The sequence below is a fragment of the Vulpes lagopus genome, chromosome 20 (genome assembly GCF_018345385.1).
Source record: "Vulpes lagopus strain Blue_001 chromosome 20, ASM1834538v1, whole genome shotgun sequence".
Lineage (NCBI taxonomy): Eukaryota > Metazoa > Chordata > Mammalia > Carnivora > Canidae > Vulpes > Vulpes lagopus.
The window spans coordinates 3733603-3758338 of NC_054843.1; the positions used below are offsets into that span (position 1 = coordinate 3733603).

A 24736-nucleotide genomic window follows, 5' to 3' on the forward strand; every position below is an offset into this window, starting at 1 on the left:
TTTGGCAAAGCTGTGCCCTGTGGTGGTGGCCGCGGGGGAACCGGCCCCAGCCGCCCGCTTCTTACCACCGCGCAGGACTCTCCTGCCACCTGAGCCCACGCACCTGCCCGGTCCGGCCAGCAGGTGCGCGCGCCCCGCGCGGAACGCGGGGACCCCACGCGCGCCCCGGGGACTCCCGCGGGGGCCCCGGGCCGGCCCGGGTGGGGGTGGGGGGTGGGGGGTGGGGGTGGGTCGGGCGCGGGGGGGCGGGGCCGGCGGGCGGCGGAAGTGGCGTCAGCGGGCGGGGCGCACACCTGGGCACCTGGGCGGCCGCGGCGGCGCGGGGCGGCTGCGAGACGCGCGCGATGGAGGGCGAGAGCGGGCGCCCGTGGGCCTTGGGGCTGCTGCGCACCTTCGAGGCGGGCGAGTTCGCGGGCTGGGAGAAGGTGGGCTCGGGCGGCTTCGGGCAGGTGTACAAGGTGCGCCATGTGCACTGGAAGACGTGGCTCGCCATCAAGTGCTCGCCCAGCCTGCACGTCGACGACAGGTGAGCCGCCCGGGCGGGGGCGCTGGGGCGGGCGGGCCCCGCGGGGGTGCAGCGCAGGGGGGTCCCCTCGCCACCTGGGTCGCCGCAGGTGCGCGCGGAGGGCGAGCGGGGCGCCCCCGGCCGGGTCCGCGGAGGCCGGGCCACCTCCGGGGCCCCCGGGCACATCCCCCGAGGGGTCGCGCCGGGGGTCACCCTTGCGGGGCGCCCCGGGGGCTGCTCCCTGGGCTGCGGTCTGCGCTCGGCTTAGAAAAATTGCCGTGTGGGGATCCGGGCTTTGTGAGCGAGTTGGGCTCCGCTCGACTCACTTAGTAATTTACGCCGGAGCACAAATTGGTGTAAGACGGTAATTATTTCGGTCGGAAGCCCTGGCGTGGCTTGGCCGGGCTTCCCCGGCGCCGCGGGCTCGGGCTGGGCCCGGGGGTCGCGGGCCCCCAGCTCCTCCTGGCCACACGCTGCAGCCGGAGCCTCCGGGGAGGGGCCTGCCCTGTGACCCCCCGCGCCCCCGCGCCCCGGTCCCAAAGCCACAGCAGAGCGGCTGCCCCAGAACAGGGGTGCTCAGATTAATCGCGATTGGAGAGCACGGGGAGCCCTCCCCGCCCCCTCCACCACCACTTGAACCCAGTCGCTGCATTGAGATCTGTGCATCATTTTGGGGGGGTGGAGGTGGGAGAAGCAGGTGTGGAGCAGCAGCTCTTTTGTTGTTCCACCTTTTACGTTTGCATTTTAGTCATTTCCGTGTAAGCTCCGGCGGAGCCCATTCAAATGCTCATTTGGTGAAAGTTCGCTTTCTACACGGGCGGGCGGTGGAAGTCGTGTCTGTTAATATTCTCTGTGGAGATTGCCCTTCCTTACAGAGTCAGCCGCGATCGCACAGCCGTAAGGAAATCAGCTTGTTTATTTATTTAGGATTTTATTTATTCGTGAGAGAGGCAGGAGGCAGATGTAGGCTCCCTCCCCCGCATGTGAGACTTGATCCCAGGACCCCCACCCATCACAACCTGACCTGAGCTGAAGGTAGTCGCTCAACCACTGAGCCACCCAGGTGACCCCCAAACGCCTCCTTTTACTTTATTATATATATATTTTTAAAGATTTTATTTATTCATGACAGACACAGAAAGAGAGAGAGGCAGGAGGCAGAGACAGGCAGAGGGAGAAGCAGGCTCCATGCAGGGAGCCCGACATGGGACTCGATCCCAAGGTCTCCAGGATCACATCCCGGGCCGAAGGCAGCACCAAACTGCTGGGCCATCGGGGCTACACTTACTTTATTATATTTTATTTATTTATGAGAAATGCAGAGAGAGAGAGAGAAGCAGAGACACAGGAGGAGGGAAAAAGCAGGCTCCATGCAGGGAGCCCAACCTGGGACTCCAGGATCACGCCCTGGGCTGAAGGCAGACGCTAAACCCCTGAGCCACCCAGGGATCCCAAACGCCTCCTTTTAAACCCCACATAGCCTTTGCTGTTTCAGACACCTGGTTTTTAATCCTTGGCTTGTTGAATGTTGGGGCCTCGGAACCGGTGGGCTGGTTGGCGGCAATGCTCTCTTTTCTCGGGGCTGTTTGGGTCCCCAGGACTAAGGTAGAAGGATTGCAGTGCTTTCGGCGGCACCCTACAGTAGCAAATGGGCCCTGGGTGCTCGCTGCGCTGTGTTTGTGTCCCGGCCTAGGAGCTTAGACAGTGCAGCCCGTGGGGGCTCCTTGCTCTAAGCCTCAAACCCAGCGTTCCTGGGAAACCTCCGTAGAGTGGTGACAAGTGCCGGAAAAATAGCACCAACAGAGGTGAGGTGGTGTGCAAGGCCCTCCTCCCTTCTTTGCTGGGGAGCCTGGGAACTTCTCAGGCCGGGAGGGGCGCTGTGGTTATTTTGATAAAATCCAAACCACTTTGAATAGCAGCCCAGGGTTAGAGCCTGAAAGGCAAGACCCTCGCCCTAGAGGCCTTTTTGTGCTCTTGGGGACATGTGACTGACAGGGAATCTGCTCATGAAAGCGAGCTTTATTCATCGGCAGTGCTTTTCACACCGGCTTCTTGTGGCTTCTTGTGTCGGGAGAGCAAACAAAAAGTACACAAGCCCGTCCCCGGGCTGACTCATCAGCCTGCATCCGCAGAATCTGTGATTTCCAGCCACCAGGCCCTCGTTCCCTGGGTGGCCCAGCTGGAGGTAGGGTTTCTCCACTTGAGGCGGATCACTGAGGATATTGCAGAGCCTGGGTGAAAAGTGTTTTGTCTTTTAACTGGAAGCCTTTCCTGCCCGGCCCGAAGCGGGCAGGTGGTGGCATGTCCTGGGCGGCCAGGCCGAGGTCAGCATCGCCCAACAGGAAGAGATTCACCTCTTGCACTCTGCCGGCCCGGTAGGGCAGGCTGGAGTTCTTCTGTATTTGCAGCAGTGGCGGATTCCTCCGACTGAGGAGATGGCTGAGGCCTGCTCTCGGTGCAGCCGGCTCCCCGCCTCAGCTCCAGGTTCTGGGCAGGAATTTGCATCCCCTCCCGCAGTGGTGCTGCAGGAGCCGGGTGTGCTCAGGCCTGCAGAGTTGCGTCTAGGCCTCGAAATGGTGGCTGTGTGACGTGTCCTGCCAAATTTTGGCAGGTCGGCCTCTCCTCTTTTGATGAACTGCCTCCCATCCCCACCCTGCTATTTGCAAGATGTCCCTTGAAGTGGGGAATAGGATTTTCATGGGGTTCTGGGTGCAGCCCTCACCCCTGCTGGGGCCACCCCAGCACCCGCCCCACGCCCCTCGGAGCAGCAGGCTGCCTCAGGCCTGTGGGCATGGACTTCTGTGCAGGGGAGGTCAGGGGCCCCAGACAACCCTCGAGGGTCCGCGGGGGCAGAGAAGCACCTGCCAGAGGAGCTTCCAAGGGGGTCTTCAGGGATTTCACAAGTGATACCCTATTGATCTGTGTTTCCCACTCCTTATGGGCATGTCTGGTGGCTTTGGGGAGATGGGTGGTCTCCCTGGCTCACCCTGATTAGGGGGTCACGAGGGCTCGGGTGGAATTCAGGGATGGACAGGTTACTATTTAGACGAGCACAAGTGACCCCAAAGGCCCCATTTTTCAGCCCACACCCCTCCCTTGGGCTAAGAGGAAGCCCTGAATAACAGAGCGCCCGGCCCGGGTGCTGGCCCCGGCAGCTAATGCGCCATCGGCACTGGCTAGCCCGGACGAGCCCGAGCAAACCCCGGGTTTGCAGCTACAGAGCTGACAATCTGACAAGCCCGTTTCTTGTCAGTTTTAAAAATAGCAGTGTGGGAACCCTCGGAGGCTCCCTGGGAGCTGACTCCGGCCCCTGCGCCATGGGAAGGCCTAGCCCAGAGGCACCAGCTAACACATGATTAAAGCACCCATTTTCTCTGCTGCCTTTCCCAAAGCTGGCTCCTGGGTCCTGGCCCCCTTTCACCACACCCCGTCCTTCCTCTCCTCCTGCAGTGACTGCTCCCCTGCCATCAAGAGATCCCACTACCTGGTGGCCTGGGTGGCTGAGCGGTTGAGCGTCTGATCATGCCCCAGGGCATGATCCCGGGGTCTTGGGATCGAGTCCTGCATCGGGCTCCCCGAAGGGACCCTGCTTCTCCCTCTGCCTGTGTCTCTGCCTCTTTCTCTCTGTGTCTCTCATGAATAAATAAATAAAATATATATTTTTTTGTTTTTTAAAAGACCAAAACCATTTTGTCCCATTCCTTCCTCTTTTCCCCAGTAAATGGCTCCAGAAAGAGAAGCCTTGGTGTCCCTCCCCCACGACCTGTCTTTGGAATTTCTGATTGAACTGTGAGGAGAGCCCCTGGCTTTTTAGAAATGGTCTGATGCTATTTCTGGTATTTCCCCCTGTCCAGATGCCCTAAATGAGGAAAAAAAAATGAAGTTAATATAAGTTCTATTGAGAAAAAGGGTATTGGACACATTGAACCCCAGCTTGGCCCTGGTAATGCCCAGAGCTTTTCCATGGAGGACCAAGAAGAGGTCCTGGGGATGGGGGCGCTTTGTCCATTCCTGCCTCAAGTGGCGAAGAAAAGGGGCCGGTTTTGAAATGATCACAGGAGGGAAGGGTGACGCCAGCCCTGCTGAACGGTGCCTGGTTTTAGATACTGTTAGTGCATCACAATTCTTGGGATGCTTTAACGGAGGCTGGTGCCAGGGGATTCGGGGGGCCTCGAACTTGACTCCTGACATCCCGGGAAAGGGATTTGCTGGTGCGGACGGTGACCCGGGTGGAGGTGGAGGTGGAGGCGGAGGCTGAAGTCCCACGGGCCTGGCTCCTCCGGGAGCACTAGTGCACCCAGCCCTGGATCTAGAGTTTCTCCGTCGTCCACGGAAGCCAGAAACACAGCTTGGAGGGAAAGCGTATTTAAAATAAATAATTGCTGTTGACAAAAAAACAACTGGTGGTTTCTTTCTGTGTGAGGAGCGCCCTGTCTGGTGGCTCCCTGAGAGGCCTGATTTCAGGTGCGTTGCATTGCACATGCCTCCAGGGTTAGCCAGCTGGGCTAGGGGTGTAGCTTCCCTAAGCCCATGGCTCCTGCTGGGGCTAAGTTTGGGGGTGGGGGTGTCCCTGGGGCAAATAAAGAAAAGCTGAGAGGTTGGGGTCATTTGAATTTGGGCTGAGACCTGAGTAGATAGTAAAGCATTTTTGTGCCAGTGCTTCTGAGCAGAACCAGTGCTAGAGCTTAGGGGGCTCCGGTCAGCCCCACTCCCCAGACCCCTGCAAGGAGTGTCCTCTCCTTGTGCCCTCAGACCTCCCTGGGGCTGCCCCGGGACCCCCTTCGTTGCCCCGGGGACGTGTGGTGACGGCTGGGGTCCCCTGAAGAACATTTGTCTTTGGAAACAGACTTATTTTCCAGGCCAGCTGGTTTTCCTTGATGAAATGTCCTTACCTGTGTGGTCAGTTGTGCAAAGCCCGCCTGGTGTTCCTTCACAGAGGGCTCGGGGCTCCTGGAACATTCAAGCTGTGATCAGCATTTGGGAGCAAGCCAGCGCTGGGAGCCCTTTTTGACTTTTTTTTTTTTTGAATTCAGGTACTTGGGGGTCTCTATTCAGTGGGAAGGGCCTGCGGCAGGGGGAGCTGTGAACCTGCTGAACTCCCCGGGGCCGTGGGGAAGCAGGAGTGAGTGATCTGCTGCCAACCAGGCTGTGAAGTCTCTAATGAGCTCCACAATCAGAAGTCACCCTGGTTTTCTGCATTGTGCCCTTTGGGCAAATGGAAGAAAACATTTTATTTGCCGAGTAGCTCGGAGCTTCCAGTTAATGAGAAACTGCGCCTTGATGTAATTGGCTTTGTTCTCAGAATCCGCATTTGTTATCTGTCAGGCTTGGGGTGGAGGCCTCATCTCAGGGGGTCTCGGGCAGGAAGGTGACCCTCCCTCGTCACCGTCCAGCCTGTAGTCCCCGAGCCTTGCCCGCTGCAGGTGGGCCTCTGCACATCCCGGGGGCGGGACACAGGGGCCCGTGGACGCAGTGCCCTCTGAGGACACACACGGGGAGGCCCGGGGGGGACAAGCCTTTATTAAAGGAAAATAAAAGGGGTAGGAACAGACAAGTTCTAACACTGATTCGTCACCAAACAGGAAACAGAAGCGGCCGCCGGTGCTGGTGCTGCGTCCACTTGCCAGAGCTTAGGCGTGAATCCTGTTAGAAGCGGTAGCCAGTGGTAGTGGGGAGTGTTAGAAGTGCTGGTTGTCCTGGTTTAGTGCAGATAATTAGGTCTTCCCAGGAGGAGGACAGAAGACAAGAAGAGCCCAGGGGGATCGTTTTTCTCTCTCTTTTAAATGACCGGTCTTCTCTTTTCATGATGCTCCATGCTGGCATCCAGCCGCTCCCTCCCTTAGATGCCCCTGGAGACCAGGCGCGGGGGTGGGGGGGGGGGGGGGGGGGGGGGGGGGGGTGTCTGCCTCTGTGTGGGAGGGGCTGGCTGCCCTGGGCTGGCACCAGAACCTGTGGCTACAGTTTCCACCGGAGGGAGGGAGCAGCTCCTCGGCACCCCCCGCCCCTGTAGGGACCACCCCACAGGCACCATTGCACTCTGGTGGGCATTTTGCTTTCCATTCAGGGGCCATGTAACCAGAGGGCTCAGAAAGCAAAGCCATGCCAAGCTCAGGTTTGCTGCCTTTTTTTTTTTTTAAGATTTTATTTATTTATTCATGATAGACATAGGGGGAGAGAGAGGCAGAGACACAGGCAGAGGGAGAAGCAGGCTCCATGCAGGGAGCCCGATGCGGGACTTGATCCCGGGACTCCAGGATCGCATCCTGGGCCAAAGGCAGGTGCTAAACCGCTGAGCCACCCAGGGATCCCCTCAGGTTTGCTTTATAATAATTTCATTCTTCATTCCTGATACATGTTTCACTTGCTCCTGAGGCCAGTTGGGAGTCTTTGCTCCTTGAGTTTGTTCAAAACCAAATTCTCAAAAAAACCAAAAACAACAACAACAACAAAAATACCCAACCAAAAACCCACCCCCACAACAAATTCTCCACCTTCTTTGAGGTGTTCCCCCCCAGCACAGGTGAGGAGCCGCCCGCTGACTCCCACTGGAGATGGGGGCATCCTTGCTACCTCTCTCTCCTCCATCCCTATCAATCATCAAGTCTCATTGATTCTTCTTTAGAATGTGCCCTGCCTCTGCCCTGTTCTCCCCCCCCACCCCGCCCCGCCCCGCCCCACCTAGAGCTGTGGCTAAGAGCTGGGGCAGAGGTGCTCCATGCAGGTGGAGTTTGGGTGCTGCGGTCTGATGAACAGTGTAATCTGAGGTTCCTCTTTGCCAGCGGGCCCTCCTCCCTGGGAAGTGCTTCCGTACGTGTACGGGACGCGTGGCGGCCTGAGGTCTCGGAGCCGAGGTCTGTAAGAGATGGACTTGTTTGGTTGGTACAGTGTTGACTCCGCATCAGGCTAGCAAACAAGCGCAGGTGCAGGAACATGCGAGCTCCAGAAGAGCCCCTGCAGAAGGGTTCTGGGCAGGACCGCCTGTACTGGAACCTGCATTTTTGGGGGAGTCCCTGAGGCCACCCCAGCCTGCTGCCTGCATGCAGCATGCAGATGCTGGATCTCAGCTCAGTCCCCAGCTGCAGTAGGGCATGTCTGGCCTGCAGTTCTGGACCCTTCCTTTAGGGGTTGGTTAGAAAGCATGTTCCCCTGCATGCACCTGGAACCCATTCTCCAGGAAAAAACAGATTCACTTTTTTTTTTCCATTGGATAAGTTTGACATTGTGCACCTTTACGGTGTGTAACTCTGATCTGTTTCTATATTGCGATGTGGTGCCATTGGGCGGATATTTCTCATAGCGCGGACTTACTGTCTGTGTAGAATAAACTACACATTTATTCGACTGCGTGTGGCTGTGTCAGCTCTTGTTACAAGTTTGTGCCCTTAAACGACCTCAGTCTTACCTCCCTATCCTCCTTCCCTGGGGTCACCACCATTTAATTCTTTTTTAGACAAAAACGGGACCGTACAGTACTTTCTCCATCTGGCTTACCTCACTGAGCCCAGTGTCCTCGAGGCCCATCTCTGTTGTTGCCACTGCTAGGATATCCTCCTTTCTCACGGCTGAATAATTGTCCATTGTGTGTACGTTCCACACTTTTTTTTTTTTTTAATCCACTCATCCATTGATGGGCATTGGGGTTGTTTCCGTACCTTGGCTATTGTGAATAACGCTGTGATAAACACGGGTGCGCAGCGATTTTCTGGAAATGTTGTTTCCGTGGCCTTTGGGTATACTATACCCTGATGGAGGATTGCTGCCTTGCATGACAGTTCTATTTTAACTTTTTGGAGGAACGCTCATTTTGTTTCCCATCGTGGTTGAGTCAGTTTACATTCCCACCAAGAGCGCATAAGGATTGCCCTTTCCTCCCCGCGGCCTCGCCAGCCCATTTTTCTCTTCTTGATGTTAGCCCTTCCGACAGGTGTGAGGTGAGAGCTCATTGAGGTTTGCATTTGCAGTTCCCTGATGGCTGGCAATTTTCACAATTTTTAGCATCTTCTCATGTGCCTGTTGACCATTATGATGTCCTCTTTGGACAAATGTCTATTTAGTTCTCCTGCCCATTTTTAAATCAGATTTTTTTCTTTAGGTTGTGTTCTTTTTTTTTTTTTTTTGAATTCGTGAGAGACACGCAGAGAGAGGCAGAGACACAGGCAGAGGGAGAAGCAGGCTCCCTGCAGGGGGCCCGATGGGGAATTCCATCCCAGACCCCGGATCACGGACCTGAGAGACACGCAGAGAGAGGCAGAGACACAGGCAGAGGGAGAAGCAGGCTCCCTGCAGGGGGCCCGATGGGGACTCCATCTCAGGACCCCGGGATCACGACCTGAGCCAAAGGTAGATGCTCAACCACTGAGCCACCCAAGGGTCCCAAGTTGTGTTCATTGGTTACCTACCTCGGATATTAAGCTCTTATCCATTATGTGGTTTGCAGAATTGTTCTCCCATCCTGTAGGCTTTTATTTTGTTCCTTGTTTCCTTTGCTGTGCAGAAGCTTTGCAGTTGAATGTAGTCCCGTTAGCTGATTTCGGCTTTTGTTGGTGGTGCTTTTGGTATCGTGTCCAAAAGATCATCACCAAGATGGATAATAATGAGCTTCTTCCAATGTTTTCTTCTAGTTTTACTGTGGCAGATCTTATTTTTAAGATTTTGATCCATTTTGAGTTAATTTTTGTGAGTGATGTGAGACAGGGTTGCATCATTGTCCTGCCTGTGTTTCTCCAGTTTTCCAAGCACCGTTTATCAAGAAGACTGCCCTGTCCGTATTGGGTGCTTGTGGCTTCCTTGTTGAATATTAGTTGACCATAGAAATAGAGTAAAATTAATATAAATGTTGGGAGGGGCCACCTGGGTGGCTCAGTGGTTGAGCGTCTCTGCCTTTGGCTCAGTACGTGACGCCAGGGTCCTGGGATCGAGTCCTGCATCGGGCTCCCCACAGGGAGCCTGCTTTTTCCCTCTGACTGTGTCTCTACCTCTCTCTGTGTCTCTCTCATGAATAAATAAATAAAATCTTTTAAAAATATATGCTGGGAGTACTTAAGTGGGCAATTCCCAGACTGTAGTGGTTTATTTTAAATTTGACTGAGATGCACCTAGCTCACTCTATACCTGGGGTTCTCAGACTTGGTGCTATTCACATTTGGGGCTGCATAATTCTTTGCCTTGGGAGCTCTCGTATGTGTTGTGGGATGCTGAGCAACATCCCTGGCCTCTACCCACCGGATGCCAGGAGCAGCCCCGAGACGTGATGCCCAACACATCCCAGACGCTGCTCAGGGTCCCTGAGGGCACAGCTGCCCCTATGTGAGAATCACTGATCCACACTCAGGGATCCTCTCCCCGAGACCCCCACTGTACAGCTACTTGGCCTGTGCTCACCTGAGACTCCCAACCACAGTGGTTGGATGTATGGGCAGAGGGGCTGAGATCCTGCTGGAGCACCTGTTGCCCACATGGGTACGGGGCCCGGGAGTCTTCATCTCAGCCAGCTTTCTGGATGCTTTTGACATTGTCTGGTTTTGACAACCACTGACCCAAATGGCACCTGGTCAGGCCCCGTTCTTATGCGACTCAGCCCTCTTTCCTGGATGCACGCTGGGACTTTTGCCCCACGAGGCTAACACAGACCAGGATACAGGGATGCTAACCTGTGAGTCCGCGGCTGCACCAGGCTGTGACCTTGGACCAGGGTCGGCGCGTCACCTGTGGACAGCCCCGCAGGCTGTAGCCTCTGTGCCACGGCGGCTGGTCTCTGTGTTGAGTGGGAAAGCCGTCAGGTCATGCGGCCTGAACAAAGGAACCAAGGGTGGGCTGTGCACAGTGGTTGGTGTTTCTGAAAACGCTGGACATAGAACTAGCACGTGACCAGCCATCCTAGTCCTGGGTGTCCAGCCCAAAGGGTCAAAAACAGGGACGTGGACGGATATTTGTGCACCAGTGTGCACAGATGTTCAGCATCATTCACAGTAGCCCAAAGGGGGCAACAGCCCGGGTGGCCCTCCTCAGATGACTGGGTACCTAAGATGCGACGTGTTCATACAATGGAATATCACTCAGCCACAAAAAGGAATGAGGTTGCACACACACTTCAACACGGCTAAATCACAAACACGTTATGCTGAGCTGCTGAGTCAGAGAGAAGCCAGTCACGGAAGGACACACACTGGGTGATTGTACCTATGTGAGGTGCGTAGACACGTTCATGCAGACGGCAGGTAGCCCAGGGGTGAGTGAGTGAGAGGAAGGGGCTCCAGTTGAGCGGGGACAGAGTCCCTGTTGGGGCGATGGACGAGGTTTGGGTGTAGAGTGTGGGGATGGTCGTACAGCCCCAGGAGTGCACGCGATGCCTTAGAATTTTATGCTTACTGATGGTTAAGATAAAAACTCTGTTATGTATATTTTTTAAAAGATTTTATTTATTTATTCATGAGAGACAGAGAGAAAGAGAGGCAGAGACACAGGCTGATGGAGAAGCAGGCTCCCGGCAGGGAACCCGATGCAAGACTTGATCCCAGGACCCCAGGATCATGCCCTGGGCCAAAGGCAGACGCTAACCGCTGAGCCACCCGGGGGTCCCATGTTATGTACATTTTACTACAACTAAACTAATGGTTAGAAGAAGGCGGGCAGCAGCCTGCAGACTCCGGCCTCGCCGGCTGACATTCGCCAACGTACGTACGTGTGGGCTGGGCTCAGGGACACCTGGGCCAGATGGAGCGTCGGCCTTCACGAAGAAGGTGACCGGGGTTCTTCGGACAGATGCTTTGTTACAGCGTCCATCACACAGAGACTTCTCTCCTCCCTCGTCCCAGGAGAACGGGGTCGCCAGTGTCACTCGAGGACCCCAGAGGGCAGTGGCTTATGGATGCTCCTGGGTTTTCAGATGATGATTAGGATTTCTCTCCTCCCTGCATATGATAACCCAGGGTGGGGGCACCTGGGTGGCTCAGCGGTTGAGCATCTGCCCCCAGCCCAGGGCGTGATCCTGGAGATTTGGGATTGAGTCCCACGTCCCTACAGGGAGCCTGCTTCTCCCTCTGCCAGTGTCTCTGCCTCTCTCTGTGTGTCTCTCATGAATAAATAAATAAAATCTTTTAAAAAAAACAAACAGACCCAGGGTGCACAGAAGTGTCTGGTTAGCTGTAGGGCTGCTGACCTGGAGAGACCCCAAATAGGATCATGCGAGTGCGTGGGGGTGGTTTTCTCCGGTGGCCCCTGGTTGTGGTGCTTTGTGTCATTGCCTGGCTGAGCCCCGCCCACATCTCATGTCTCCCAACTTTTTCAGGGAGCGTGTGGAGCTTCTGGAAGAAGCCAAGAAGATGGAGATGGCCAAGTTCCGCTATATCCTGCCCGTGTACGGCATTTGCCAGGAGCCCGTGGGCCTGGTCATGGAGTACATGGAGACGGGCTCGCTGGAGAAGCTGCTGGCATCCGAGCCGCTGCCGTGGGATCTGCGCTTCCGCATCATCCACGAGACGGCCGTGGGCATGAACTTCCTGCACTGCATGGCCCCGCCTCTCCTCCACCTGGACCTCAAGCCCGCGAACATCTTGCTGGACGCCCACTACCACGTCAAGGTGGGGCTCGCCCGGCACCACATGCGGGGGTCCAGGCGGCCGGGGTGGCGCAGGGCGGACAGGGGACGGTTCTTGGGGGAAGGCACTCGAAGCCAAGGCCTCCTTCAGCTTAAGGGCTCCAGCGACCCCCAGGCTTGTTGGGGTCGGGAGAAGCCCCACGGAGCGTGTCGCTGGGACATGGACCTTTACGCGCACGGCTCACTCCTCTAGATCCCGGAGCAGGAGTCTAAATTCGGGGCACCCTGGGAACAAAAGAGCTTACGGGTTTGCGGATCCCGGTCTTGCTGGATGTCGCAGGAAATCCGCTTGGGAGTCAGACCGCGTGGGTGGGTGGTGGGTGGGCTGTCCCTGGGGGGCCTCGGGCCCCATGGTTATGGCTGCGTCCCCATCGGTGGTCTTGGGCATGGCGGTGGTGGGACAGGCGGATGTTCCAAGACGGAGGCTCCACGGAAAGAGGCTCCGAAGGGCTCATTCTGTCCTCACCATGTGAGGCCTCTGAGATCTGCTCCTTTTCTTTTTTTTGGGGGGGGGATAAGTTTATAAAACAGAAAAGCATGAGGAATAATAGCTAAAAACCAAGCACCAGCCATGTGGAATTATAAATAGTAAGATTGTCCGGTTTGTATTTCTTTGAATAAGTCTCTCCTTTGGACTGCCTTCGTGTCCTGGGTCCCGTGGTTGACACTGGTGTGTGTGGGACACATGTCATGGGTTTTCTCCATGTGAGGCACATACACGCTCGCTGGGGAGGCCCAGGGCAGGATGCCCTTGCCACCTCCCTTCCCCCCACCCAGCCCAGGAGGGAGTGAGAAGGACCCACAAGCAGTGCCCTGAGTCCTTTCCCCCCGTGGGGGCCGGGAAGGGACGCACCTGGTGCTCCGACACTTGGCTGTTCCCAGATGGTTGCACAGCACTCGAGGGACCCCCTCCCCTGCTGGGTGAGGGTTAGGAGGGGCCTGAGTTCAGCCCTCCCCAGCCCCCCGGGCTCTGTCCGGAAGGAGAGGTGCAACCAGGTGACACACACCTGCAGGCAGCTCCTCGTGCCCCAGCTCAGCAGCAGGCCCGGCCAACCTGAGGCCGACGGGGAGACCGATTTCCACGTTGGACCCTGACTGCAAATGTCCCTTGAATGGGTGTCGCCCAGAAATCAGGTCGTAGCGGGCAGATGGGAGTCCTCTCCTGGCACCGCAGTGCCATGGGGTCCCCAGTTTTTTCCCGGCTGGTGTTTGGCTTCCCGCGTGGACCTGCTGCCCCCACCGATGCTACAGGGTTGTTGAGGAGTTTGCGGTCCTCTGGGCACTAAGTGAAGAGGGAAGCTTTTAAGCTCGGGCTTGAATATACACAAGGAAGAGGTGGCAACAGCAGACCCTGTGGGTGCTAGAGGTCCCGCCTGCGGATGAGGGCCCCTGGGTGGTGGCCTGGTTCCTGCTAAGCTGCGGCTCAGGGGTGAAACCAGCGGCCAGGGTGGCCCAGCCGTAGGTCACCCAGCTGAGGGGACATCCGGGTTCTGTGCTGGGCACAAGATGCTCGCAAACACAGTAGGTGGCACAGGGGTGTCACATGAGGGTGGGAGAGGCATCGGGGGGCAGGTGTCCTGCAGGCCACCCATGGGTGGGGTGGGGGAGGAGTCACTCCAGCTGCCGGTGGGGGTGCTGCTGGGTGGGACTGGGTTCTTCGGGGAGGATCAGGCTTTGCAGCTATCAGGAGGTGGGGGGGGCCCACAGACAGAAGAGTCGTGGAAAATTCTAGATTTCTTAGCGGGAGGAAGAGCAGGAGGCTGAGCTAGACTAGCGGAGGGGGTGCTGGAAAGCTGTAGTGCTAGAGGCTGCTGGGAACACACCGTTCTGAGGGAGGGCCGCTGGTGGGTGTGCACGACGGATGTGGATATTAGGGCACAGCCCCACCCCCGGCTCCATCACCTGGAGGGTGGGGGTCGTATCTCTGTGTTGTTGGGAGGGGCCAAAGGTGACGATGAAGTGCCACTGGGGCCATCGGTGTTGGTGCTTCGTGGCCAGATAGCCGTGTTTTGCACACCGGGGACATTGCCCTCCATCCAGGGAGCATCTCGCGTGCTAGATCCACAGTAGACACTCACTATTTGCTCACTAGGGAAGCGAGTGCCGCGTGACACGCTGGGGACTTGCTTTCTCGGTGGCTCATCCCGCTTTGGCTCTGAGCTCCCTCTCCTTACGCACACCCGGCCCTGCGGCCCTGGCGCTCATGGCAGTTTTAGGAAACGGGTGAAGATTCCTGGTGAAGAACCCAGTGGGTCTCAAGGAGCCTGGGGCGGCTGAGGAGGGGGCTGTGCTGAAGCCCAGGGACCGGTCTCGATAGACGGGAAGCGCAGTGACACCCCCAGCGCCCTCAAAGGCCCTGGTGGGGCCCTTTTCTGTGACCCCAAACAAACAGAGAACATACTTCCATCGCACATTTCCTTATTCTCAGAGACGGGGTGTGGAGGGCAGTGCTGGGTCCAAGTTGGCTGGAAGCTCCGTGCTGATTGCTTGGCCTCTGGATTCCCGGCCGCTGTGCAGTCTGCGGTTGTTTGGAGCAACGAAACTGTAATCTGGGATCTTGCAATGAGATCCTAAGTCCCTTGGGCCCCTCAGGACTCCCTCTCTGTACGCAGCAAGGGTGAGTGGAGCTCAGAATCTCAGAGCAACCCCCTACTTTGCAAAGTGTATCAAAGAGACTTAATAATAAAGCAATACTTGATGTCAGTATTAACTAAGTTAAATACCAATGGAGTAAAAGCCCATTTCAAGGTGAAAAGGAGCTTAGTTTATTGTTGCTGTATTTTTTTTTTTTTTTTAAATAGACACCACACCCAGCCTGGGGCTTGAACTCATGATGGAGATCAAGAGTCCTATACTCCATCCGCTGAGCAGCCAGGTGCCCCCACCCCACACCACCCTCAAAATGGTTTAGTTTAAAATCTCAGGCTGCTTCTGGTCCAGTTCGCCCAGACCAGGCTGGATCCAGAGGGACCCTGTTCTGTGGCCAGGCCTGGGCCCTTCCTTGGTCTTGTCTAGCTGGGCCTGGAAGGTGAAGGGACCCATGACCCCGGGGGCACCTGTGAGCACCGTACTGAGGCGGATGCTGAACGCGAAAGCGTGTTTGCAGATTCCAGGGCATCTGCTGTGTGCGCCGTATCCGCTGGGACTGCCAGGGCCGCAGTGTCCAGATCAGGGCAGGACAAGTGGGAAAGGGCAGGAGGAGAAACCCGGCGGGGCGGAGGGTCAGAGGCCACCAGAGAATTTGGATTTCGGATTTGCATTTTGATGCCGTAGCTTTTATGTGGAATTCAAGCTCTTTTTTTTCTCCACGTTTTTTTTTTTTTTAAAGATTTTATTTATTTATTCATGAGAGACACAGAGAGAGAGGCAGAGACACAGGCAGAGGGAGAAGCAGGGAGCCCAATGCGGGACTCGATCCCAGGACCCCGGGGTCATGCCCTGGGCCAAAGGCAGACGCTCAATTGCTGAGCCACCCAGGGATCCCCCTTTCCCCCACATTTTGAGCCAGCTGGCTGCACCTGCAAACAGCAGACATGAAGGGAAAGGCTGTGAGCGGGTGGGAGGTGTGGGGTGAGACCCCCGTCCCCCAGTCGGTCTCCACTTCCTCGACCTCAAAGTTTGAAGCTGCTGAGTTTGGACAGAAACACTTGCCCTCATCGACTTGTTGGCGGGGTGCCACGCATGGCTCTGTCCCGGCCCCGAGCCGCTCGTGGATCTGCAGGGCCGGGTGATGCCAGACGGCAGCGCGAGCAGCTGGGGGCCCGGGAACGGCCAGGCCGGCCCTCCTGGTGTGACCTGTGCCGTCCTGGCCGGCCCGCTGCAGCGAGGGAGGCCCGGGCCCGTCCTGTGGGCTTTGTCCCACCAGCTCCCTGCAGCCGTGGCCGGAGAGCCCTGCAAGGACCGGGTCACAGTCATAAAGTCTCCCTGTGTCAGCAGTGAGGACATCAGCCTGTGGGCTCCCCTCGAGGGCACAGGGAGCCCAGAAGGCAGCCCCACTCAGCCCGGGTCCCTGTCCCTCCATCCTTGGTTTGAGGAGCAGCCCTGGAGTCAAAATGATACCTAAGCCTTGAAAGAGAACATAAAGGAGTTTTTCCCCGTGGTTCCCGGGACGCTTACGGCCCCAGAGCGTGGCCTAAGCCTACACACAGCCCTTCCTCCAGCTTCTGAGGATCCCAATTGACCCCAGAGCTGGGGAGCAGCTGGTGGGGGGTGCTGTGATGCCTTTCCCTCCCTCACCATGGGGCTCGGTGAGCTTCGAGAGCTTTCCGGACCCATCGGGCCAGAGGCAAGCAGGAGGCAGAGCTGTGGGGCCTGCGGAGCTGGGGTCCAGGTGCTCCTGCAGGTGGGTGGGCCCCGCACACGGAGGAGGTGTGACGCACACCTCGTGGGGGTGCCTGGTGTTCGGCGAAGGAGCAGCCAGTGCCTGTTTATCACCACCGTCCCAGGTGGAAGGCAGATCCCCCTCGAGGTTGCGCGGTGTGTGTTTTGTTTGCTTTAAAGGGCGTCTGGAGGCATATTTCCCTTTAAAGAACCTGCTGCCGCTTGCCCGCCTCCCCGGCTGGGCCACAGCATAACCCTTAGCACCGGGCCTCACTTTTCATGTGTCATCTGAAAACCTGTAGACTCCGAGGATCACTTTTCCCCTTCGGGCCGACTCGGGCCGTCCCCAGGGCTGAGGTGCCACCTGCCAGGACTGAGATTGTAAAACTTCTCCCGGCGAATTCCTTCCTCGGAGCGTCATCTTTCCCCTGCCCAGCAGGCTCCCTGTGGCCCCGGGCTGTGCCTCCCTGCGTACCCCCCCTCCACCCCGAGGAGCACAGGACCCGGCTCTCGGGTGCAGGTCCCCGGATGTGGCTGCACAGCAGGGTTGGGACGGAGCCGTGCAACACGGCAGAGGGGAGGTGTTGCTCCAGCTTCTGGAAGGCAGCCCTCACTCGCTGTGCGTCAGCGGGCGAGGCCCCAGGAAGCCCGCTGAGCCCCGTGTGATTGCTGTGTTGCAGATTTCCGATTTTGGGCTGGCCAAGTGCAACGGGCTGTCCCACTCCCATGACCTCAGCATGGACGGCCTGTTTGGCACCATCGCCTACCTCCCTCCAGAGCGCATCCGGGAGAAGAGCCGGCTCTTCGACACCAAGCACGACGTGTACAGGTGTGTGAGAGTGACAGGCGTGCGTGCGGGCCGCGCAGGGGCTCTGCACCTTGATTCTCCGTGCTCCGAGTGGTGCCGTCAGGGATGAGGTTCGGTCCAGATGAAAGGGCTTGGGGTCTCTAGCTGGTAGGTGCAGGCCACCCCGGGTGCACGAGGCAGTTGTCCCCTGCGAGCGCGGCCAGCCGCGGGTGGAGAATGGCAGTGGTTGGGGCCCGTCAGACACAGTGATGGGACCAGGCTGGCAGCCCTGTGCTGGAAGGACTCCGGGGTTTTTTATGAAATTGGGATTTTCATAGCTCGTCCGCTGCAGGAGCCTGCTGCTCTAAGTGCTCCATGTCTCTCTACGTGGGTGGACGTGGGCTCCTGACCCAGGCCCCTCCAGCCCAGCTGCTTAGGCCTCCAGATGTCTCTTATGTGTGACCGAGGAGCGCAGACATGCCAGGAGCCGTTCTCAAATGAGTGTCAGCGGGATTTTTGTGCTCAAGAATAATCCCCAAGTCATTGGTGCCTGCCTTTTCCGAATTGCAAAAGTCTTAATCACACAGACCTGTTGGAGGAGAAGAGAGGAGGGTGGAGGGTAGGGGGGGTGTGCACCTAAGCCCCTCATTGTGGCTCTTATGCATGATGACTGTGACCCGCAGCGCCTGGCGGCCTGGCAGACTGGTTTGACAGTGACCGTTGTGCGTGCGCTCAGCTGGGCTCTGAGCTGTCCGTCCCTGCCGGGTGGCACTTTGGAGGCCAGTCACGGCTTGTAGGGCTTGCGGAGGAGAATAAGGTCACTCCTGTGTTTGTTTTGGAGCTGAGAGCTTCCACTTTTGAACTTGCAGACTTCAGTACATTTTCAACGGAGAAGTCTTGCGTCTCTGTCGGTAGCCGCTCTCCACTCCATGCGGGGGCAGCTCAGTGTTTGGGCTCCTGGTTTTGTTTTTTGTTTTTTTTTAATGTATTAGATTATGCTTTTCTAGGGTGTCTTCAAAGTAACTCTATACACTACAGAGAAAGAGAGAGAGAGAAAAGAAAGTGAACGTGTAATTTCCAACAACCCTATAAGGGCCCCGGGAAGGTCGGCTGGACCGGCCCGGCCCGCGTGTCCTCTGCCCGGCCTTCTGGGGCATCTCAGCGAGCAAGCACGCAGCCCGCCGGAGCGGGGGGCCCTGCACCTGCCAGCACGCAGGCGCTTCTCCCCGTGAGCTGGGGTCCGGCAGCAGAGGGGCGATCCTTCCCCTTCCCCACCCCCACTCCCCCCGGTGCTGTCTGAGCTTGCACGAGCCCGGGCAGCAGGGTCATGTCTGTTTGTGACATCTCAGCTACCTCCCTGATGTGCTCCCCATGAGCAGCGCCCGTTTAACAAATCCACAAAAAACATCTAGGGGTCCCCTCGCCCCCTCGCGCCCCTTCTTTGGAAGGCCCTGGTTTTCTTCAAGCTTGTTGCTGTGTGGGAGAGCGTCCGGCTTTGTTGGAGGGTGAGGCTCACAGACACTAACCTGGCCCATTTTCCTTCCAGCTTTGCCATCGTGATCTGGGGTGTGCTGACCCAGAAGAAGCCATTTGCAGGTGAGTGGGCTTGTGCTTGAGGGTCGAGCATCCGTGTGTCCCGGAGCAAGGGAGGGCAGTATCTGGGGTCCAAGCTGTGCCTGCGATCTGTGTTCCCACGGTGGCTCTGGGCCGTGAAGCTGACGGGACCATCCTGCGGGTGGTCCCCACAGAGCCCCTTGCAGCGTCATTCACGCACAAGAAAAGCGGCGTTCTGAAGGGGTCTGTTCAGTGGATTTCTTTCCTTAGGTGCCAGCTAATTCTTGCATGTTTGTGATCTTATACACGACATGAAATGAACCCTCGTGTCCATTTAAAGTGTATAATTCGGTGGCATCAAGTGCATCGGCCGTCGTATAGTCGCTACCACTGCCTGGTACCAGCACATTCTCATCCCCCTGCAAGGAAACCCCAGGCCCACGCAGCAGTTCCTCCCCCTTACCCCCACCCCAGCCCCTGACGACTACCTGGCTCCTTTCCCCTTTTTTGGATTTGCCAACTGTGGATATTTCCAGCCAATTCTTTTTTTTTTTTAATTTAAATATGGTAAAATATGAAATGGACCATCTTCTCCATTTTAAAGCATACGGCTCAGTGGTGTGATGCACATGCACATGGCTGTGCAACCGTTCTCCAAAATCCGGGTGGATTTTGGCACAGCTCTGGGCACCCAGGTCACCAGCACCCCGCTCGAGGGCTGTGACGTCTCTTCCTCCTTCACACACCCGCTGTCCTGACGTCTGTCCTCAAAGTGCCAACGCCTTGACCTCTACAGGCATGTGTGGGTCATTCACGCTATTCTGTGGTTTGATCAGAAAAATCTGAAAATTCAGAGCAGAGTTGGCGCGTGGCCCCAGGTCAGGGATCCCCTTCTGGTTGAGGCTCCGAGTGGGAGCCAGCGTGGGTCTGTGTCTGTGTTGTTGGTCTCCCTGGCCCCTCCTCCTCCTCCTCCTCCTCCTCCTTTTCCGTGGAGGTTGCGGTCTGAAGCCTCCATGGTGTGGCAGCGTGTCACTCTGACCCGAGATTGTCCCACAGTCCCGACGCCCGAGGCAGGTATATGACATAAATGTCAAGAGCCGACGCCCACGTGTTTTATTGCTGGGGACGTAGGGAGTTCAAGGTATGGGAGTGGAAGGTGTTTTTTGCATTTTTTCCATCTGTTTGGCAGCAGAAAATCCTCCTGGTGTTTACTTGCCTCTTATTGGGAGGGCCTGCTGGGGTTTGGAAGTCTGTGCTGTGGAAGTCACGTGTGGCTCCCTGGGACAGCGGTTGCACAAGACTTAACGGGAAGGCAGGTCAGAGCGACACAGTCGCATCCTGGTGGGCGGCGGGGACTTTGGGCCAAAGTTCCACACCTGCCGACATGTGGTGGCTGCCTCTGCACAGCTCCCTGGCCATGGGCGTGTTGGGAACTGCGGGGCGGGGCGAGGGGCCTGGGAACACGGAGCTCGGGGTCCAGCCCAATGGGACATTGTGGTGTCAGGCTGAGTCGGGGGAGGGGGGCAAGTCTGCCTCCCAGGGGGTCACCTTGGGCCCCTTGGTCTGTGAGCAAGATGATGATGATGCTGGTCATGGGTCCGTCATGCTTATGAAGGTCGCCAAGGATGACAGGCAGGGCCCCACGTTATGAATTTGCCAGAAAAAAGTCCCCCGTTTACACAGCCCAGGCCTGAGCCCGTGTGGAGGAGGCCAGGCGTCCCGGCCGGTGCTGCGGTGGCCGCTCCCCACTCGGGGCGCCCCAGGGCCTGCGCTTCAGTGTCCAGATCAGAATTTAGGAAGGGTTTTGCGTCATCACAGGGAGATTTGGGTTCACTTGGAGGCTGCACCACGTGACTTCGTGGTTTATACGTGTTGCCTCTCTTTGGCACGCACGGGACACTTGGGAACATGTCTCATCAGATCCTTTTCTTCTTTGAACCCTGTTTTCCTTTGAGTTTGAGGCCCCAAAAGATCCGCCCTGTGATAGGGCGCGCTGATTCCATTTGGTGCATCGCAGGGCGTTTGTAAAACCCGGAAAAGGGAGCACGGACGTGCCCCGCAAGGATAAGGATTAGAGAGAGCTCTGTGCTTTGCAAAGGAAGCGAGGTGGCCCCCCAGGTGACTCTGTGTGGACGGTGTGGGTGACGCATGCCCCTCCCCCGGAGGGTGAAAACCATGGCCCCCCCCACCCCGGCCCTGCGAGCTGCCCTGACTTGTGCGCTTCTCCTTTGCAGATGAGAAGAACATCCTGCACATCATGGTGAAGGTGGTGAAGGGCCACCGCCCGGAGCTGCCGCCCGTGTGCAGAGCCCGGCCGCGGGCCTGCGGGGCCCTCCTGCGCCTCATGCAGAGGTGCTGGCACGGAGATCCCCGGGAGCGGCCCACCTTCCAGGGTGAGTGCCCAGGGGACCTGCTGCTCGACTGTGCCGCTGGGGGCACGGGGAAGGCTTGATGAGCAGGACAGGGGGGGCAGCTGCCCAGATGTGGCAGGTGGTGCAGACACAGGTGCCCGTGGCCCTCCAGTACCCGGGGCCGGGATGGGCGGCTGGCGCTCAGGGGTCGGTGGCAGCGCCTGCCCCAGCTCCAGTCCAGGGCCGCCTTGCTCCCCGGAGGAGCATGTGCTGCCGTCCTGCAAGTTCAGGTACGGCGGTGCCTTGCTGGGGGTCTGATGAGACCGCTCGCCCGAGGCTGTCTTTGCATCTCTCTTGGGGTCTTGTCCGCCTCGGATGGATGTATCCTCGGGGTAGGAAAGTGATTCTGATGAAATCAGAATTTGTTGTTATATTGAAGACACACGGAGGAGACGATAGGAGCCTCCCCTGCCCGGTGCCAGCCACCCGGGGCCGTCGTGGGCACGGGGCTCCCCCTGGGGAGGGCTTCTCTGGGAAACTGGAATGCTGTGGGCCCTGCCTGGCGTCTGCAAGACACTGCAAATGGTGGCTAACAGGACGCCCCAGAGTGGCCCACGTGGAGGCTGCGGGGGATCCTCTGCGAGCGCCGCCGAGCCAGCAGCCTGGGAAGTCGGGTGCTGGCCAGTCCCCTGGGGTGCAGCCGCCCCAGCTGCTGCCTCTTCTGTCCCTGCCTGAGGTCTACACGTGTGAGGAGTGGGTGTGGAGGTCATCGTCCGAGTGACCTGCCCTGTTTTGTTTTCTCCCCAAAAGAAATTACCTGTGAAACCGAGGACCTGTGTGAGAAGCCCGACAGTGACGTGAAGGAGACGACACAAGATCTGGACACGAAGCAGCCCCCCGAGCCCAAGAGCCCGGTAAGAGCGACCTTCCTGGAGGCCATTTCTTGGGGGGCCCTTCCCCTCCTGCAGACTGGCCTGCCAGCCTGGTCCAGGCCCTGGGGTCACCCCCACACGGAGAGAGGCCTGTCCCAGGTCGGTTGGCCTCGTGTCCCGGAGCCAGCCACAGGGTCCTGTGTCCCAGAGCAGGAGGGCAGGTCGGTGGCCAGCTGTCGCAGCGCCAGGTGTCTATCCTGTCCAGCTGCATCCTGTCCCCACCTCCCGTCTGTGGTTAAGAGTGGACAGCGTGGGCCCGCTGGCCGGATGCTCTGGGAGCTGGGGGGATACAAGGCCCATGTGGGCTCTGCTGGTCCAGCTCTCTCTGCTCCCCTGACTGGGTTGCCACTTGCCAACCGCTGCCCATAAATGATTTGTTCTGGGAGGGCCACATGGGTTATGTAAGGTGCAATAACTAACTCCAAAGGCTGGGGCTCACCAAGCCCGCGGGGTGACGGGGCTGTGGCAGACGTGTGAGGCGAAGCCCAATGTGTTATCTGCTATCGGGCGGTTTAGCCCCGGCTGCCGGCCGCGTAAGGCTAGGAGATAAGTCATTGTTTAAGGCGCGCCTGCTGTCTGAACATAGAGGGGTGTGTGTGTGTGAGGCTGGGGGGCAAAGGTGCCCGGGGTGAGGAACCTGGTGAGGAAGAGCCAGGCACCCAGTGCACGGGTGTGACTCTGCACCGAGCCACCGAGTCAGAGCAGATCTGCAGTTCCCAAGGAGAAGGGAGGATGGGGGCACGTGGGCTTGGGTCGGGGAGAGTCGGAGGCCACCTGGGGCTTAATCATTCACCAGAAGTCTGCCTTCCTGGAGGCCCGTGAGGGAGGCCCTGGGAGAGGCCGCATTGGCGCACATTATATTGGAGTGCCCCTTTGTCGCTGCAGCTGGGCCGCCCCTCGTGTGGCCCCCACACAGCCCCCCGGCCCGATTCGCATGGCTAGAAGGAGGGGGTGTAGGTGGTTGGCAGGAGGGGGCCCAGCCCCAGTCCCAGTCGCATGTCCTTCCTTCGTTTCTTACCACACTGGCCTGCCAGGGTGGGCATGGCCCAGCACTCAGGCTTCACACCCTCCCGGCACCCTCACGTCCTGCCTGTTATCTAGGTGACGCTGCTCGTGCCACTCTAGCAATGGGCGAGGGCAGCATGGTGCCAGGCTTCCCATGTTCATCTGGCAAGCGTTGGCTCACATGGTTGGCGTTGGCTCATGATAGCCAACGTTGGCTCATGATGACCAGTGTTTGCTCACGATGATCGGTGTTGGCTCACAATGGCCAGCGTTGGCTCACAATGGCCAGCGTTGGCTCACTATGGTCAGCGTTGGCTCACAATGGCCAGCGTTGGCTCACTATGGTCGACGTTGGCTCACAATGGCCAGCGTTGGCTCACCATGGTTGGCGTTGGCTCACAATGGTCAGTGTTGGCTCACAAAGGTCAGCGTTGGCTCACTATGGTCGGCGTTGGCTCACTATGGTTGGTGTTGGCTCACAACGGCCAGCGTTGGCTCACTATGGTCAGCGTTGGCTCACTATGGTCAGCGTTGGCTCACAATGGCCAGCGTTGGCTCACTATGGTCGGTGTTGGCTCACAGTGGCCAGCATTGGCTCACAATGGTCAGCGTTGGCTCACTATGGTCGGCGTTGGCTCACTATGGTTGGTGTTGGCTCACAACGGCCAGCGTTGGCTCACTATGGTCAGCGTTGGCTCACAATGGCCAGCGTTGGCTCACTATGGTCGGTGTTGGCTCACAGTGGCCAGCATTGGCTCACAATGGTCAGCCTTGGCTCACGATGGTCAGTGTTGGCTCACGATGGCCAGCATTGGCTTGCGATGGTCAGCGTTGGCTCATGATGGCGGCATTGGCTCACCATGGTCAGCCTTGGCTCACAATGGTCACCATTGGCTCATGGTGGTCAACGTTGGCTCACAATGGCTAGTGTTGACTCGCGATGGTCAGCGTTGGCTCACGATGGTCAGTGTTGGCTTGTGATGCCCAGCGTTGGCTCACAATGGTCAGCATTGGCCCACAATGGTCAGCGTTGGCTCACGATGGTCTGCATTGGCTCACGATCCATCTTTGTCTCCCGGCTTTGGGCTGCCCTGGTGCTGTATCCGTGGCATTGGACAGAGTGCCCCGTGTGGCTGTCCTGGCACCGCACACCCTTTGCCCTCCGCCTGTACCCCCTGTGCCCTGGGTGGGTCTCATCTACCCCACTCTGCTCCGTTTGCAGAAGCCTGTGTGCACACCCCTCAAGCGAGCCTCCGCGCCGACCTTCGACAGTGACTACAGCCTCTCGGAGCTCCTGTCCCAGCTGGACTCGGGTACCTCTCAGACCCTGGACGGCCCGGAGGAGCTGAGCCGCAGCTGCTCAGAATCCAGGCTGCCGTCGGCCAGCAGCGGCAAGAGGCTCTCGGGGGTGTCCTCGGTCGACTCTGCCTTCTCCTCCAGGGGGTCGCTGTCTTTGTCCTTTGAGCGGGAGCCTTCGACGGGAGGTAAGCGAGGCCCCCAAACCCTGGGAAGTGAGGCCCTTAATCACGGGGCTGGGGGGCAGGCAGTGTGTGTAGAAGTCCGCGTGTACCCGAAGGGACCAGGCACCCAGCTTCTGGCCCCAATTCTTCATTCCTGTATCGTGTACCCAATTGTTTTGGGGCGTCAGAGCGTAGCTAGCTCACTGAGCGCAGGTCCGGAGAGGTG

The 24736-nt window shown here is 58.0% G+C and overlaps 1 protein-coding gene across 1 annotated transcript in view; it reads left to right on the forward strand.

Annotated features, from left to right (window-relative positions):
* Positions 1–292: 292 nt before the first annotated feature.
* Positions 293–24736, forward strand: part of RIPK4 (receptor interacting serine/threonine kinase 4) — a 28160-nt gene continuing 3716 nt past the window's right edge. The window contains exons 1-7 of the mRNA XM_041735271.1: positions 293–526; positions 11793–12084; positions 17102–17250; positions 18755–18804; positions 20997–21155; positions 21924–22027; positions 24273–24534. Of these exons, the coding sequence (XP_041591205.1) occupies positions 345–526; positions 11793–12084; positions 17102–17250; positions 18755–18804; positions 20997–21155; positions 21924–22027; positions 24273–24534 (1198 nt within the window). The 5' untranslated portion in view covers positions 293–344. The remainder of the gene's footprint in view (positions 527–11792; positions 12085–17101; positions 17251–18754; positions 18805–20996; positions 21156–21923; positions 22028–24272; positions 24535–24736) is intronic.